Source organism: Spermophilus citellus (assembly GCF_964194105.1).
Source record: "Spermophilus citellus genome assembly, chromosome: X".
NCBI classification, from domain to species: Eukaryota; Metazoa; Chordata; class Mammalia; order Rodentia; family Sciuridae; genus Spermophilus; species Spermophilus citellus.
Window position 1 is genome coordinate 108660939 of NC_138190.1, and position 17990 is coordinate 108678928.

Genomic DNA, 17990 nt, shown 5'->3' on the forward strand with positions numbered 1-17990 from the left:
GCTAACAAAGAGAGTTACATTCATCATCCAAACTGCTGCTTCCCTTCTAGAATGCCTTGTCTTCTATATAGAATATTTTAACACCCCCAAGCATTATTTTTTTTCATTAGAGCATTGTAGTTACACATAGTAGTTAGGTTTGTCCTGACAGACTCATACACACAAGCATTCTTTAGACAGTTGGTCTGTGAAGATTTTCCCTTATTTAGGGTAGTCAGGTAGGAGGAGAGTAAGTCTCCAGAGTGGTAAATATTGCTACCAACATCATCAGACTTGTCCAGAACACTTATTATGGGTCATTGCCTCAATCAGTGGGCATGATGAGGAATACAGACGTTTGAGACTTGGGCCATGCCCTCATGGAACACAGTGCTTAATTAGTAAGACAGGAAATACAGTGTCACTCATCGTGCACCTTCTCAAAATGTCTTTTGCCTAATACACTCCTGCTTATCCTCAGCTCAAATAGCATGTCCTTAGAGGTGCCTTCCCTGGTCAAATCCCTATAATACAAACTTTCACAGCCCCATATAAACTCCTTTGTAGCACAGACCACAGTTGGATCTTACATCTGTTTATGTGCTTTTTTGATTAAAGTCAGTTTCTCCCACTAGACTCTAGGTTCCTTGGAGGCAGAGATGGTCCAAGTACTTATTGTTTAACAAACAGTTATATAAGTTTTACTATGTGTCAGGTTATTTCTCAGTAGTTTACAAATGTTACCTCATTTATTTATCATAGTGATTCTATGAAATATTGTTATTGTCATGCATATGGAAGAAATGAGACACAGGCAAGTAACTTGTTCAAGTCTACATAATTTATAAGTGACAAAGCCAAGATTCAAACTCAGAGAGTCTGGTTCCAGAGTTCCATCGTTCTTGACAATTATGTTATGCTACTTTGCTTATCATTATATATCTCCAGTACCCCGCACAATCCTGGCAAATATTATGTACTCAATAAACATTTATTGAATGAAATAATGGATATTGTCCTTTGGAATTCTTTTTAAAAAATATTTTGTTGTAGATGGACACAATATCTTAATTTTATTTATTTATCTTTATGTGGTGCTGAGGATCAAACCCAGGGTCTCATACATCTAGGCAAGTGTTTACCACTGAGCCACAACCCCAGGCTCCTTTGTAATTTTTAACAACCTAAAATAACTTCATAATATCACACTGACCTATAATTCATATTAATCAAATTTACACCTCATATATGATAAGTAAGTCATAGCCTCCTATATTTATTATTCAACATTTTACATATTTCTCTCTTTTCTTCTATTTTAAATTTTATTAATTTAAATTTCAATTAATGTGCAACTATTTTAAAATGAATTAAGTAAAATAAAATATTTTGCATAGTACTTTCAAATACTTGTATGGCCAAGTAAGCTCCCATCATATTTAACCCACTTGAAAATAACAGACTAGAGTTTGCCAAACTATGTCCCATAGGCCAAATTTAGCCTGTCACTTGCCTTTGTAAGTAAGGTTTCATTAGAAAACCACCACACCCACTCATTTATATATTATCTATGTTTGCTTTCATGTTATGATGGCAGAATTGAATAGTGGTGACAGACTTTATGGCCCACAGATTTTAAAATATTTATCTAGCCTTTTACAGAAAATTTGCCACGAACTGCTCTAGATAAAATACAGCACAAGGTTTGGATTGTAAGAGACATCTGATCTGGAGTAACAGAGGACAGAGTTCTGGGCAGCCACAGGGAGACTGACACAGAGATGAGGACCATTAAGTTCTAGCCAAGTCTATAACTTACCTGTGATCCTGTATGTGTGAGGCAGATGCAAAGCAGAACAGCCAAATAATCAGCTTTGGCAGCTTGAGTCCAATCAAGTTAATGCTAAAACAAAACTATGAATACCTCTCAGAAGAATAGATGAGAATCTATTCAGAATGTTCAGGTTGCAGTACATAATTTCTTAATACACGAAGAACCTTGAAAATATGATCCAGTTTTAAAAATCTAATTACATCTATGTTAAACTTCTAGGTATGGTCTCATAGGACCCTAAGACTCAGGGGAGGCTTATTCAACATTATTACTCTCTTTCCTTTAAATCAAGTCATTTTTTTGTCACTCCCTGTTAAAATTTACTGATTCTTTTATCTGTCATGTCCTCTATGATATTAAGACTATGCGTTGTATTTATATTTTGTATAAAGCATTTTTAATTCTAAATTAGATTTCTAGAAAGAGAGAAAAGTATGGGTGGGAAAATATTTGAGGACATAATGACTAAAAACATTCTAAATTTAGTGAACGTGCCAATAAGCTCAGTGAATCCTACTGTAGGGTAAATACCAAAAAAAAAAAATCATTCATGGACACATCCTAGATATAATTCTAAAAAACAAACTCTCATGAGATGGATAGAAAATTATACTAGAGGGAAATTGGGATATTCAAGAATGACAGAAGAGTGACAGAAATAATCTCTGGGTAAATATAATACACTATTCTTAAAGTTTGAAAAATCAGTTATAATGGTTGAAAATAAAAATTATAATGCAGATGGGGTTTCAGTATATATAAGTGATATGTATATATATATATATATATATATATATATATATATATATATATATATAATACTACATATCACAGAGTTTAAGGGGATCATAAAGTGGTAAAATTTCTACATTCCACTTGAGGTGATGAAATATTAATTCCAAAATTAAAAGTTCTAAGTCAACTAGTTCTAAGTCCCTATAGCAATCACTAAAGATATGAGATTTATTTAAAATTAAATGAAGTACAATAGTGAAAAATACCCAAATGATAGAAATAAAGCTGGAGGGTAGAAGCAAAGCACCAAACATAAAAATAAATGAAAATTGTAAACTAAATCCAAACATTGCTAATCATATTAAATGCAACCGATACAAAAGACACTAAACAAAAGATAGAAAATCAAGGTGACAAACACTCGTGTGATAAAAGAAACTGAAAAAGACAGAAAGAAACAGATAAAAGTAAGTAAAAGTATCTAGTGTTCATGATTGGAAGAATTAATATTGTTAAAATGCTCACAACACTCAAAGTGATCTACGGATTCAATACAATATCTTTCAAAATTCCAATGCTATTTTTCACAGAAAAAGCAATCCTAAAATTTGTATGAGACCACAAAAGCTTCCAAGTAGCTAAAGAAATCTGGATTTTTTTTTTAAAAAAAAAGCTGATCTGAAAATCTACTATAAGATTCTAGTAATCAAAACAGCACAGTACTGGCACAAAAACAGACACATAGGTCAATGGAACAGAGCAGAGAGCTCCAAAATAAATCCATTTGTTTATATCCAACTGATTTTTGACAAAGATGCCAAGAACATACCATGGCAAAAGAATAGTCTTCAACAAATAGTGATGGGAAAACTGGATATCCTCATAGAGAAAAATGAAATTGGACCCTTATCTCATGTAATACAGAAAAACAACTCAAATAGATAAAAATTTAAATGTAAGACCTGAAACTATAAAAGTATTAGAAGAAAATATAACATTTTAAAATATGCGTGCATTTAACAATAGAGCTTTAAATACCAGAACAAAAATGGTTTGAAATAAGGAGAAATATACAAATCCACAATTATTGGTGAAACTTCAGTACTCCTCTGATAGTACCTGGTAGAATGAGAATACAGAAAATACCAGAAAATACTATGAAAAACTTGGAACTAATTGCCATTTACACAACATCTCACTGAACATCAGGAGAATACACATTCTTTTCAAATGTGTGTGGAACATATACCAAGAGGGGGCATATTCTGGGCCATAAAACAAACTATGAGAAAATTTAGAATAGAAATCATGCAATGATCTTAAGAAAATTAAACTAAAAGTCAATAACAATGATATTCAGAAAAGAAAGAACTCATTTCTACATAACTCATGGGTCAAAGAGTAAGTCTCCAGGGAAACTTATTTTTAAAATATTTCAAGCTGAAAGTAAAAGTGTAGCATGTCATAGCTCTGAGACACAATTACAACAGCACTTAAAAGGAAGTTAATAATATTTAATGCTTAGAAATGAGTAAGGTTTCATTTTGTTAGATGAAATAAGCCAAACTCAGAAAGTCAAGGGTCATATGTTTCTCCTCATGTACAGAAGCTGGAGAGGAAAAAAAAAAGAAAGTTGGGGGTGGTAGGGATCTCATGGAAATCAAAGGGAGATCAGTAAAGGACCAAAAGGTGGGAATCAGGGAGGGAGAGTGGAAGTGCTGGGGATTGATATTGGCTAAATTCTATTGTTATATTGTACATATGTATGAATGTTAAAACAAAACCCTTCAATATGTACAACTATAATTCACCAATAATAATGTAGGAAAAAACATTCACAAACCATTGAGGATTTTTTTAAATGGTAGAGCCATTATATTTGAGATTGCTGATTCCATAAGTAGTGTTTAATCATGAATAAATACTATCCATGTGAACTAAGAAATAAAAGGGAAAATTAAAAAGGAAAAAGAAATAAGCAAGGTGTCAAATCAGTATTCTAATATCCATTTTGAGAAACTAGCAAAAGAATAGCAAACTAAACCCAAACAAGAAGAAATGATAAAAATAAAAGCAGAAATCAATTGAAACTAAAACTTGAAAAGCAGATGAATATCAACAAAACTAATAGCTGCTCCAAGGAATATGAAAATCTGCCTGTGGACAAGGTGTTGTTCTCATTTTGAAAATAATATATCTCACACATACATTTACTACTATTTTTCAAGATAATATGAGTGCTATTCCAATTAATAGAGCATTCGATCTTCTAAACATATGGCTGAATTCCTAGTAATTTTTCATTGTATATATTCTCAATCAGTAAACACTAGAAGTACATCTATTGTCATGAAATAATCGCTGAAAGTTTTGATTGACAAAAGAAGTCATGTGTGTGCAAAAAGTTGAGAAAAAACATTGAATTAAATATAGTACACAATTTCCTCACTTGGTAAGGCATTAATTTGTTAGCAATAATTAACACATTAGTTTGAATTAGTTAGTTTGCTTCAGGGTACGGCGTTAAACAATTCCATTCTAAAAGCAAAATGGTAATCAGAAATAGTCCTTAACAGTTCTGGTGAGTTCGAAAAGTCAGTCTTTGGGGTACCATGTGTACTTGGGAAAATCAATTACTTTTGTATTTATGAGATTCACACCTCAATGGATGGATTATTGTTTGGTTGGTAGCATTCTAAAGAGCCAAACTCCAAATGTTCTACCAGTGTTAGAAAACACTCAAGGAGAAATCAGAGGATTCAACCAGGGATGGGGACTAAAAGGGTGAAGTAGGCAACCAAATATGCAACCAAGACTAAAGTTTGTTGGGAGGGCAAGTACAAATGTGTCCCCAAATTTTAACAAACTTAGTCCAGAGAAGATGGTTAGGTTTCCTTTCCTTTTGAGGGTCTCCCTTCCCTTTGTTCTTTCCCAGAAGCTTCTCCTCCCATACTTGCTATAAAGCCTTGCCCATCTCATCAACCCAGAGTCACATTTTTCTATCCAAAGTCATACAGTTAGCTGGAATGGTCTTTGTTTTTCTGGAGGGGTTCACTTTCCAAAGTAGTCAGAATGTCTCAGTATTCTTGGAGCATTGTCCTCAGTTTCTGAAACTTCAGGGTTCCCCCCCATAGGTCACAGTTGTGACTTCAAATGCACACTGACCTTTTCCTTTCAACCAAACACACTTCTCCTTCCCCTTTGTGCATCAGAGCCTTCTGTCAAGGCTGTTGTCTTGCTCCAGGCATCCCCCTGACCACGGCTTGGGGTTAATATCTGGTCCTTTCCAATCCCACCCCATGTGATTATGCCTTTGTTTCAGATCCAGGAAAGTAATCATACTCAGACTGGGTCTCCACTAGCCAAATCAAAAGGGACATTTGAGGAAACAATCAGCCAGTCCTTGCAGAAGGGGTTTTTTCGGTTGCCTGACAACCAGCTGATTGCCTCAATTCTTCTCCCTGCCTGACATGACCTCAGGACCATAAGTGGCTACTCCACCCCCCTACCCCCCACACACACTAACACGGCAAGTGCACAGTGATGACTTCAGCTGTTTGAGAAGAGGCCATATCCCAAGAGGTCCTCCAGAGAGCTGATTTTCTTAGAATTTTAGAGAACAAGTCTCCTGAGAATTGGGCTGAAAATTCGCCTTTCTCCAACTTCTGTCTGACTGCCACCTAGTGGCATATGGGGGTGGGGTGGAAGTGCTCCAACAAGGTGCACTCAACTAATGGATGCATTGTCTATAAATTCCAAAACATATTTAAAACAATGCACCTACAATTCTATATAATATCATTGGTAAAACACTCCTCATTTGGTATATCGCTGTCCCCATCTCACACCTGAGTGGTTTGCTCATCCCCTTTGGAAAACGATACACTACATTAGACTGAGTTGTCAGGAAATAGTTTGGATTTATATCCTTTCACCCCATAAAATTTTCTTAGTCTTGTGTCCCTTCTCCTTAGGGTCCTACTCTTTATTTTTTCTTGGTGTAATTACTTGGGAAGTTCTTTATAGGGAAAGGTTTGTAGTGGGCGCCCATCTTTCCCTACTAAGGATACCTACATTGTAACAGGAGTCACCTGAAGAAACAATGTTTTAGTCCAACACTTGTACAAACCCTTTTAAATCAGTGAGACCCTATTTTAAAGTAAAATATGCTGTGGAACCCCAACTTCTAACTCTTAAGTCTCACCTTCATACCATTTACTCTGGAAAATCTTCTTTGCTTCTACAAGATGAAGACAAGCCCCCAAGACCTTCACTGTCATAGCACCTTGAACTTGTCCTTTTCCTACCATGTACCACATCTTAATTATTTGTTCAGTGTCTATATTCTCTAGTAGACTGTCACCTCTTTGCAGGCAGCTACTGCTTCTATCTGTTCACCACTGGAATCCCAGAGCCAAGCATAATGTTTGGTCCATTGGAGGTGTTTCATAAATAGCTGATGAATGAACAGAAGCCAGCCCTCCTATTACTACAACCCCAAAGTAAGTGAACACTGGAAATAGCCATGATACATATTATACTGTGGGCTTTTGTTGAAATTATGGTTAATAATGATCCTCAGATAATGTTTTAGATAAAAAGGGCAGTTAACTAGGTTTCCCCTACATTGTAGTCAAAAAATGACATTTTTTTTAAAGAGAGTGAGAGAGGGGGAGAGAGAGAGAGAGAGAGAGAGAGAGAGAGAGAGAGAGAGAGAGAGAATTTTTAATATTTATTTTTTAGTTCTCGGCGGACACAACATCTTTGTTGGTATGTGGTGCTGAGGATCGAACCCGGGCCGCACGCATGCCAGGCGAGCGCGCTACCGCTTGAGCCACATCCCCAGCCCAAAAAAATGACATTTTAAAAATTAATGTAGCAGCTTCAACTTCTGGTTTCTGGTGGGTAACTTTTTCCTCTTCTTCTTGGTACTAAAGTCAGATTCTTGTTCTAAGTCCTAGCTGAAAATCGCCTGTCCTTTTTTATACCAGGACCCCCAAAGGCTTCTCTGCTGGCTATCTCAGGTTGGCACTTCCTTCAAAGCCATACTCAGGTTCTGCCTGAAATTAACCCAAGCAGAAACTGATTTCTCCCTTCTTTGAACTACTAGAGTTCCAGGACTAATTTTTAAAGACATTTACTGGACACTTGCTATCATGAGGACTTTACATGATCTCATTGAACCCTTACAAGAACCTATAAGACAGGGATTGTTCTTGTCCCCATTTTACAGAAAAGGAAACTGAGATCAAATAGAACAGGGAAAAAAGGAAATGAATCATTACCATGTATTAACTCTCTGTCTCCTGGTTTCCTCATCAGAGTGGACTCCTCACTGGCTTTGCTCCCCAAATTCTTATTTTATTATTGATTTTGATGATTCTTCGAATAAAAATGAAGACATTAGGCTAAAGCCTTTATGAAGCCTTTTCTTTTTCCCCTGCCTTACTTTCTGATGAAGAGGGTTCCCTACCGGAATACGTTCCCAAGCTTCAGAATTCCTTTTGCACCCGTTTCCTCCTAAGGCTAGAACAGAACCAGGTCCAAGTGAGTACTAACAGACAAATGTATAGATTGGTCTCAATAACCCAGCAGCCCCTTCCTCTTCATCAGAACCTCTGCTACTTCCCACAGTAAATAAACCCCAATGTGGGCATTTTAGAGAAGTAGCAGGTTCAGAAACAAAAGAAGGAGAAAGCCAGAAAAGCAGAAGTAACATTAATTTTTCTTACAAATGGTGGAGGTTAGGGCTACAAAACCAGGAACGATACATATAGCCTTCTTAGTGCTGCCTAATTTTCTTACTCCCCCAAACACACACAGATACACACACACACACACACACACACACACACACTCCTCTGCTGCTTTTACTGTCTGAAGGATCTCACTCACTTTAACTGTCTGACTTGTAATTATATAATTGGGAAATTCAGCTTGAGGGTAATAAAGAATAATAAAGTCTTTAAAAGTGAAATGGTATCTGAAAGTTAAGTAACTATCATTCATTTCACTAAACTTGCTTCCTTCCTAATGCCAGACAGCTGCCCTGAAGAGATTCAAGGTTTGATTGGTGAGCCAGGTGGCTAATGGTGGTGCCTGTGGTTGTTTGTGGAGCAATGCAAGTGGGGTAGTTGGATCCATAGTTGAATTCAAAGGGTGTAATGAAACCACTGGGTACCTGGAGAAGGCATGGTGAAATGGAGGAAGAAGAGGAGACTGTCAAGTACAAACTTTGTCTTTTTTGAGATTTTGCCTAGAGCCTACCCTTCATGACCCCTTCCAGCCATTCTACTCAGTAAAAGGAAAGGAAAATCCCTGTTCACTTCTCTTTTCACCACCTGCCACTGCCCCTAGCCCCAGGACCAAGCATAGGCAGGTACTAATTAGTAGTACATCTAACTTGGCTACATTTAGGATTCAAGAGGTTTGTGTGGACTGGCTTGAGAATCTGAGCATCAAATAGAATGGTGTTTCTATAAGAAAATGCATGCTTAATTGTAAACTTTTGGCTAATACTTCATTCCTAGATTAGGGTCTGCTTAGACTTGGAGACAATTCAAAACTCCTCTTGTCTACATTAACTTGAAGCCAGGCCTTGAGTCTCTTGTATGTGTAGTTTTGTGAAGGCTTCATACAAGTCAGCTTGGAGCCTAATTATTCACACACACACACACACACACACACACACACACACACACACAAAGATACAGAGATATATAAGCATTCAAATATGTATTATAGGTATTCTAAATATTATAATATGGTATAAATAGCATATATACTATATACAATATAAACACAGATGTTACTTCTCAATCATAATACTGAAGTCATACCAAGAACCCTCCACAGCTGAGAATTGCTGTAAGACCTATACCAGAAATGCAGAAACATCTTATTTAGAATTTTAAAGATGGAATTTAAATTTAAAAAGTAAATCCAATATTTATCAGTTGTTCTAGATGATATTTTGTTGTAAATCATTAAGTAAAGCAAGCAAGTAATTTTTCATTTGTATTTGTTAACACAGATTTTATTGGTTTTCCTTAGAATAGGGTTAGAAAAAATATCCTGAAGGACTGCCTAGCCCCAGCATATTTAAGCATTCCCTGAGATGCTTTCTTTTCCAACTGGAGAAAGAATATCATCTGATGGACACTTCACTTGGCAAATATTTACCAAATGTCTGGAAGTGCTGAGCACTGGGTCCCTGCCGTCTCAGAGCTTGCCAATCTAATTAGGAAGACTGTGGCTGGTCAAATATTTCACATTTTTACATATACAGTCATGTGTAATTTAATTACCAGGATATATTATGAGAAATGTGTTGTTGGGCAATTCAGCTATTTGTGAACATCATAAAGTATACTTATACAAATCTGGATGGTATAGCCTACTACACACCTAGGCTACATGGTGTATAGTCTATTGCTTCTTGGCTACAAACCCACATGGCATTTTACTGTACTGAATACTGTAGACAATTATATCAAAATGATATTTGTGTATCTAAACATAAATATAGAAAAAGTACAAAAAGAATATGATGGAAGATAAAAAATGATAGAAGTATATAGGGCACTTATCATGAATAGAGCTTGGACTGGGAACTGTCCAGGTAACAGTGATTGGGAGTGAATGTCAAAGCCTATGACATTTCTGTACATGACCATAGGGTTTATAAATACTGTATACTTATGATGACATGTAAATATTCATAATAATTGAACCTTAGATTACTGTAACTCTTTTACTTTATAAAATTTTAGATTTTTTCCAAACTCTTTGACTCTTTGGTAATAGCATTTGAAATATAAGCACATTGTACAGCTGTCCAAAATTATTTTCTTTCTTTATATGTTCATTCTGAAAGTTTTTTCATTGTTATTATTATTATTTACTTTTAAAACTTTTGTGTTAAAAATTAAGGCACAAACACACACATTAACCTAGGACGACATGGGGTCAGGATCATCAGTATCACTGTTTTCCACCTCTACATGTTGTCCCACTAGATCATCAAGGGTGGTAGCACCCAGGGAGCCATTATCTCTTATGATATAATGGTTTCTCCTGGAATACCTCCTGGAGAATTACCTAAAAGTGTTTTAAAGTTAACATTTTGGGATGAGGGTATTGAGAATCAAATCCAGGCATGTTCTATGCCACTGATCTATATTCCAAGCTCCCATATTTTTTATATAAGTAGAAGGAGTACATTCTAAAATAATAATAAGTAATACACTATAGGAGCTGGGGTTGTGGCTTAGTGGTAGAGCTCTTGCCTAGCATGTGTGAGGCACTGGGTTTAATCCTCAGCACCACATAAATAAATAAATGTACTGTGTCCAACTACAACTAAAATATTTTTTAAAAAATACACTACAGTAAATGCAATAACCTATAGCAGTCATTTAATATCATTATCAAGTATTATGTACTCTATGTAATTGTGTGTGCTATACATTTTATGAGTAGCAGGTGTGGCAGCATGCCATGTTTTCTTTTACACCAGCATCACCACAAATATATGAGTAACACATTGGTGTACCACATTACAACAGCTAAGACATAACCAGATAATAAGATTTTTTCAGCTCCATTATAATCTTATGGGACTACCATTATATATGCAGTCTTCCATTGACTGAAAAATTGTTGTGCAGTGCATAACACAGCATGTGAAAGGTAAAAATCTTTAATATCCCCGTCTCTAAAATAGGTTCACAATGGTCCCTGCCACATATAGCTTTGGGGAGGATTAAATGAGAAATAATGAATACTACAGTAGCTGGTGCAGGGTAAGCACTTCTGTTTTTATTTCCTGTGACACAGAGGAGGGAACAACTAACTGTGCACTGAGGAAGTGGACAAGATCTCACATGAGCAGGGTGAAGTCTTAAAAGATGAGTAGGTGTTCATTAAGTAGAGACATTAGAGGATGAATATTCCAGGCAATAGTGCTCTGTGTGAAGGCATAGAAGCATTAATGATAAATTCCAGGAATAGGTATTAACCTGCCATGGTTGGATGATATAGCACATAGAAAGGGAAACGATGGAAAACTACGAGGGGGAAAGGCAAGGCTCCACAGAAATGGTAATGTTTGGAATGGGTTTGAAGGTTAAGAGTGGAGTTTACCAGTCAAAGAACAGAGAAGAACTTTCTGGTGGTGAAAAGAGCATATAGAAAGACAAAAAGTTATAAATGTATGAAATATTTTGAGGACTGGGTGCTGTTACTGAAGCCCTGAATTCAAGGAACCACCTATACCATTTGGAGATTTTAAGTATGTCTAGGCATGTTGGTTAAATTGGTGAAATAGAACTTGAAGTTAGTTTGAATAAGGGTTTTGGTGAGAAACGGAAGCAGTACATGAGCCCCAATGGGGAGTCTTGTAGAACAGTCTTATCTGTGTCTTGGAAGGATGTACTCAACACAGACCCTGCACACTGGCAATTAATCCCTGAGAAAAGGGTGAAAGTAGTATGTGAACGACTTGTTTCTATGAGAACTCTGTATAGAATACAAACTCCAGAATGATTTGATCACTGCTTTAATTAAAGTAATATGGGGTGAGGCATTCTCTCCACTTATTCACAGAATAAAGTGCTGCTGAGAAACAGAGGATTACAAAATTCCAAGCACCACCACCACGGTGACAACTGTAGGCCCTCAGAAGAAATCCCCACCACCAACAGCACAGGAGGTGTGTAGAGATGAGGACAGTAAATGGGCTTTTTTTTTCTAGCAGTGCCTATCACAGAGGTAAGTGTTGGGGAGGAGAATCATCTTTTACTTTTTTAGGTGTAGTGATAGTGACCCATGAATTAAATTAGCAAAGGATGGATTAACAGAAGAAAAGGCACATCATTTTTATGACTATTTACATGTACAGAAGTTCACAAAAAGGAAGTAAAACTCAAAACTGTGGTCAGACTTAGGGGCTTAAATACCTTTTAACATAATAAAGAGGATTTGCACTTCAAGGGATGATAAATTATGGAGAAGTTACTAGGAAATAAAATTCACATGGGGGAACTGATGGGAGATAAAGGCTGTTTCAGTAAGATTTGTTTTTACAAACTGATTCAGTGTTGACTTCCCCCCTTTAGTGATGAATCACTCTTCTCTCCTTGGTACAGGGGAAGGGGGACTGTCCTCAAAGGGAAATTTGTATCCTGAGTCAAATAAGGAAAGGGCATAGAACTCTTCCTGCAGCTATTGATTCTCATTTGCCTTTAGTTCAGAATAATCCTTATGCCAAGTGGCAATATTTTTTGAGTGGCAAATTCTTCAAGTCATATTCTTTGACTCTTCTCCAATAGTTAAAGCAAAAAATGAATAAAAGGGAAGGTAATATGAGAGTAGGCAAGACTTCCTGTTGAACCCATTTGAGATGATCTTTGGTGCTTCCTTGGAATTATAGTGGGGCTAGGTGGGTGAAGATGATGAGGTTGGGGAAAAGATCCTGCAAGAGGAGTTGATAGAGAAAGCCTATAAACTTTATCTCCATTTAGAAGACCTAATTCACAAGGCTGGATGAAATCTGGATGCAGCTAATCAGGAAAAGGGAAGAGAGCAAATGAAACCAAGATGTCAAGGGAGGTGGACCAATATTGGGATTTATAGCTCATCATTCCAGAAGAAAGTAAACTGGATTTATAAACTAACAAATCAGTAGGACTAAGTGTACCTCAATGTAAGGGGTTGGTAAACAAAGGCTAAAATTTCATCTAAGTTGTGAGTCAGGAATTTTGAGTTCTGGGTGCACCATGGGGGAATGGCTCCTCACTCATCTCAGATACCAGGTTAACTGCCATTGCCCACTATCTTCAATTTTTCCTTTCTATTGTATTTCCCCCATATTTAAGAAAAAAAATGCTTTTCTTTGACCTCATTTCCTTCTCTAGCTACTTCCTTCACCATACCTCTTTACACTCTGCAAACTCTTCTCCAAAAAGAGTTGTTTTGAGCTGCTATCTCCAATTCCTCATCTTCCTATTCACTTCTACAATCCACTCCAACTAGGCCACTGTTCCAGTCACTCCAACAATACTTACTCTTTTTTACTAACCCCAACACATAATTTTGTCCGTATATGTCCTTATATTATTCGACATCTCAGTAGGAGTTGATACATTTGAGTCCTCTCTTGAAGCACTCTCATATTTTTATTTCTGTCATCGGTCACATTTACCTGATATTGGAGGTTTAAGGGAATTTAGTCTGCATCAACATGTATGACAAAACTCTTCCCCTCCTCTTTATACACATTTTTTGTATAAAAATGACTAGCAGAGGACCAATATTGAGTTCCTTTTTGAATACACGTCAACAGCATAAAGGGAGATGGTCAAATTTAAATTTCATGCTATCCTTGAATATCTATGATCATTAACGAATGCTCATTATGTACCAGACACCATTCTAATCACTTTATATGTGTTGACTAAAGTAGAACTCACTATAACTTTGCAAGCAAAGGGTAATGGTACTACTATTATCCCATTTTCCAGTTGGGGAGACTGGCAAACACAGTCAGCAAGTGAAGAACTGGCTGAAAAATCCAGGTAGCCTGACTGAAAAGTTCACACTGTTAACCTCTATGCTATGGTATGAGAGGGGTATCAAGAGGACTATAAAACCACCAGGCTTACCCATCACATGTTACCCAGTCCCAGGTCAGAAAGTCAATTACTCACTCAAAAGACTTGCCGGCAGATGACTTTTCAAAATTAAAATTTTATTAATTTAAAAATCCAGAAATACAGTGACTACATAAATAAGTACCATATTCAGGTACATGTCCTGTGAGAAGAGTGTAAGGGTAATACTGTTATGTTACTCTTTACTTGTTTACATGAGTTAACTAGAAAATGGCTACAACTGCAAGATGGTGCTTATGGTCTTTGTTGTTCCAAGGGTTTATGATACAAATAAATACACAAGAACCACATCCATTCTTCTCTACTAACTACAGCTGGCCTCTTTTCTCTATGTCCTACTCCCTACATAACACCAAATACTGGGGTTTCTACATCGACTTAACACACCTCCCAGCTCAGGCTTCCCACAGCACTTTGGAAAGGTGTGTCCCAGCATTGGGAGCCTATCTAGGGAAGCTCTCTGGGTGTTCCCTTAAGGCTGAGTTTTCAGAGAATATCTGGGTGGGAAGGCTGTAGGGGGAATCATCTAGAAGGGGAATCACTACTTTTCTTTACGATCTGGTTACTGGCCTCCATGCTATCAAAACACTGCCACCTCTGAGAGAGACAATGGCTGCCTAACCACCCCTTCCCCCACCAGACACACACAATATTGTGTGGAGCATTTCAGCCCAGGATGCCCTACTTCCCATTCCTAAGGGGAATGTGTGTGATGGGCTTGGTAAGGGCTTGTTCTATGAAGTCCTGGTCACAGGGCCCTTGCATCTCTTATGAGGACTGACTGTTATGCCAGGATGCCATCAAGACTGGACCTTTTATGTTTTACCCTACCAGTGTCAAAACACTAAGGAAAACATATTATCTCTCCTACGGCCATGGAATAGGAAATAATGGGATTTCTTGGTCTTTAATATTTCATTCATGTTCCTTAGAGGAGACAAATCCAGAGGGACAGCTTGAGATCCTTGCTGTGAAAAATTTACGTTTCCCAAAGAGATGATTTCTAAAGCTGGATCTCTGAATGGATAATTTATGTTCTGGTATTGGACTGCAAATAGACATTTTAGGAGTAGCCTTCCCTAGAATCCTCAATTCAAATTCACTCTCCTTAGTAGATAAGGCAAGGATGGTAGGAGGGTTTAATCTAAAGATCTTTATCAGAATTCTCAGCTCCCCAAATGCACAATAACTTAACTCTCTTAACTGAAGAGCCAGCATTCAGAAGCTCATGAGGGTTAAGCCTCTTTGCAAAGTAAAAAATAAACTCCTGTAACTTCCCTTTTAAGGAGCTTCTACAACTTAATAACTCCACCTCAATTTTCTGCCTAGACAACTATGGCCTTAAGAAAATTAGTATCACTCTATTAGTGGGTGAGTTTTATTGCTGTGAAAACAAAAATGACCTATTTTATTATTATCAATTCCTTTCTTCAACAATTGCTTTGCCTTATATTGATTTAGTTTCTGGCAATCTTACCTAATTCTAGCTTCTTTATGGAGACTCCATATGCTCAGGGAGAAAAGACAAAGTATATCATTAGGGAAAATTTATTTATCACTTCAAAGTGATTAAGGCCATGACATAGTGCTCTTATTCTTCATCCTGCCACTATTGTTCGTGACTTCAACAGCCACCTCAGAGGCCTAGAGGCAGAGCTGTTTTCTTCCAATTCTTTTTTGTTCTCCATGGGTACCAACACTCTCCAAGGTACTTCAGAGCCAGACTAAGGAAATAAGGGCAGAGTCTAGGCTGGCTTTGCCTCAGAGTGGACACTGTAATTTCACATGCGTGTGGTTGTAATATGTATGTGTTCGTGCCTGTGAGTATGGGATGTAATGTTTTTATAAAGAACAAAAGACATTCTGAGATTCAAAGATTATAATTTCATACAAATAATTGCTCTAAACTCCAGAACTTCTACTAAGCAATTCCCTTCTCTTTCTTTCATTTGAATAACTTTCTAGATAGAAACCCTGGGGTTTTGTTAGCTCTTTAACCTGTAAAGAAATGTGATTCTCCAAGAAACTAGAGCTGCAGTGTGATCTTCGATCTCCGCTCCTCCCATTAATCATTCAAGACTCTTTGTCTCTTTAGAGAAGATGTTTAAGGGCTGACACAACACTTCACATAAAGGAGCAAGTTATGCTGTGCATGGCATGAATAATTGACTGCATCTGAGTTTGGGGTTTGAGGGCACTGTTGACTTAAGCAAAATAAGCCGGCAGTCCAGCTGCAGCTTTGGTTGTCTTGCTTGACCCTATCCAATACTGTCTGTCTCGCCTAACAGTGGCCCTTTTCAGACCTCTCCAAGTACAGAACCTTGACCAAATCTTCAAGTTCTGTTCTGCACACACGACTTGAACACATCTGGCTGATCTGAGCTTCTCCTTCAGTGAATATCTTCCACTGGCCTAAAAGGCAAACACACAATGTCCAAGAGACTGTAAGAGCAGAGCACAGCAGATTTAGAATAGAACCAATACACACCCCCATCCTACTCATGGACCCACCAGGAGATCTGAAACACAAATATACAAACAGCATAGTATCAGCAAAAATGGTCCCCAAAACACCTTTCTGGGAGCAGATATGGAAAACAAGGCATGCAATATTTACTTCAACACATGGCATTTGTAAGAATCCCAAGAATAATAGATAAATGCCTCCTTAAGAGTAAAACCTAAGAATTTTAGAGGGAATATTTATAGTATATTTAGCATTTGCAAATGCTCTACTATCTGTTAGCTATTTAGGAGGTTCATTTGGCACCAGGTCAGAAAAGGCACTGTGGAAAATAATACCTACTACATTACTAGTGCCTTGCTTTATCTTAGGGACCTTACATTCTGTTGTAGATTACTGGATTATTTGCCAACCTTTTCTTTATTCCTGAAATGCTTTTGTCAAAAGCCATTCACTTCTATTTCCTTCATATTCATGTGTTGTTCTTTATAATTCCTCAACCTCTTTAAATTCTGTCTCTTGGCTCCTTACAGTTTTCATTCTCATGTCCCCATACCCCTTTCTTTTTTTTCTTTTTTTTAAAATTTATTGTTGGTTGTTCAAAACATTACAAAGTTCTTAATATATCATATTTCACAATTTGATTCAAGTGGGTCCCATACCCCTTTCTACTTTAGGTAAACTCAGCTATATCCCTTCATTCCCTGTTGTCTCTGCCCACTCTGGAAATTCTCTTCATTCTTCTTATTCCTGATTATGGTGATGATCCTGGAGAATCCCTAATCCAAGGTCAGAAAGCTCCTCTTAACCCCAAACCTATTGTGAAACTCTTGCTTTCCTTAGCTACAATTGAACATGACTTCTTCCACTTGAGACCTGATGTCGTCTTTTATCCTTTCTCTCTTGGATTCCTCACTTTTCCCTATTCTCTCTGATTCAATGGGAAGTTAGAAGAGAAAAAGAAGGTCTAGGCAAGCAACCAGGCTCTGCTAAGTGCCCACTGTAAAGGAGTTTGGTTGATTTTTCTTTGTCCCCAGGTGACCCCATAGAATCATCTCAATATCTGTTTCCTTTAGATGCATACAGTTTGAAGCAAATACCATCTACCTCCATTGTACATTCTAAATCCTAATTGCTAAATCATCTTTTAAGTCCCCTGGAGCCGAGTACAGTATCTTGCTAGGTACTTAAATACATTCTTTGAAATTAAATGGTAATTTCCAAAGTCACATCATTGATCCTCAGATGCTAGACTGTGCCTCCTTTACTCCTTAAACACATGTAAGGACTCCCACCACTTTCATTC

At 37.1% G+C, this 17990-nt stretch overlaps 1 protein-coding gene across 5 annotated transcripts in view; it reads right to left on the minus strand.

Moving 5' to 3' along the window:
- Positions 1-14282: 14282 nt before the first annotated feature.
- The window catches only part of CHRDL1 (chordin like 1), a 111475-nt gene continuing 107767 nt past the window's right edge, over positions 14283-17990 (minus strand). For all 5 annotated transcript variants that reach the window (XM_081277665.1, XM_081277663.1, XM_081277666.1 and 2 more), the window contains exon 12: positions 14283-16632. In XM_081277665.1, the coding sequence (XP_081133791.1) occupies positions 16502-16632 (131 nt within the window). In that variant the 3' untranslated portion in view covers positions 14283-16501. The remainder of the gene's footprint in view (positions 16633-17990) is intronic.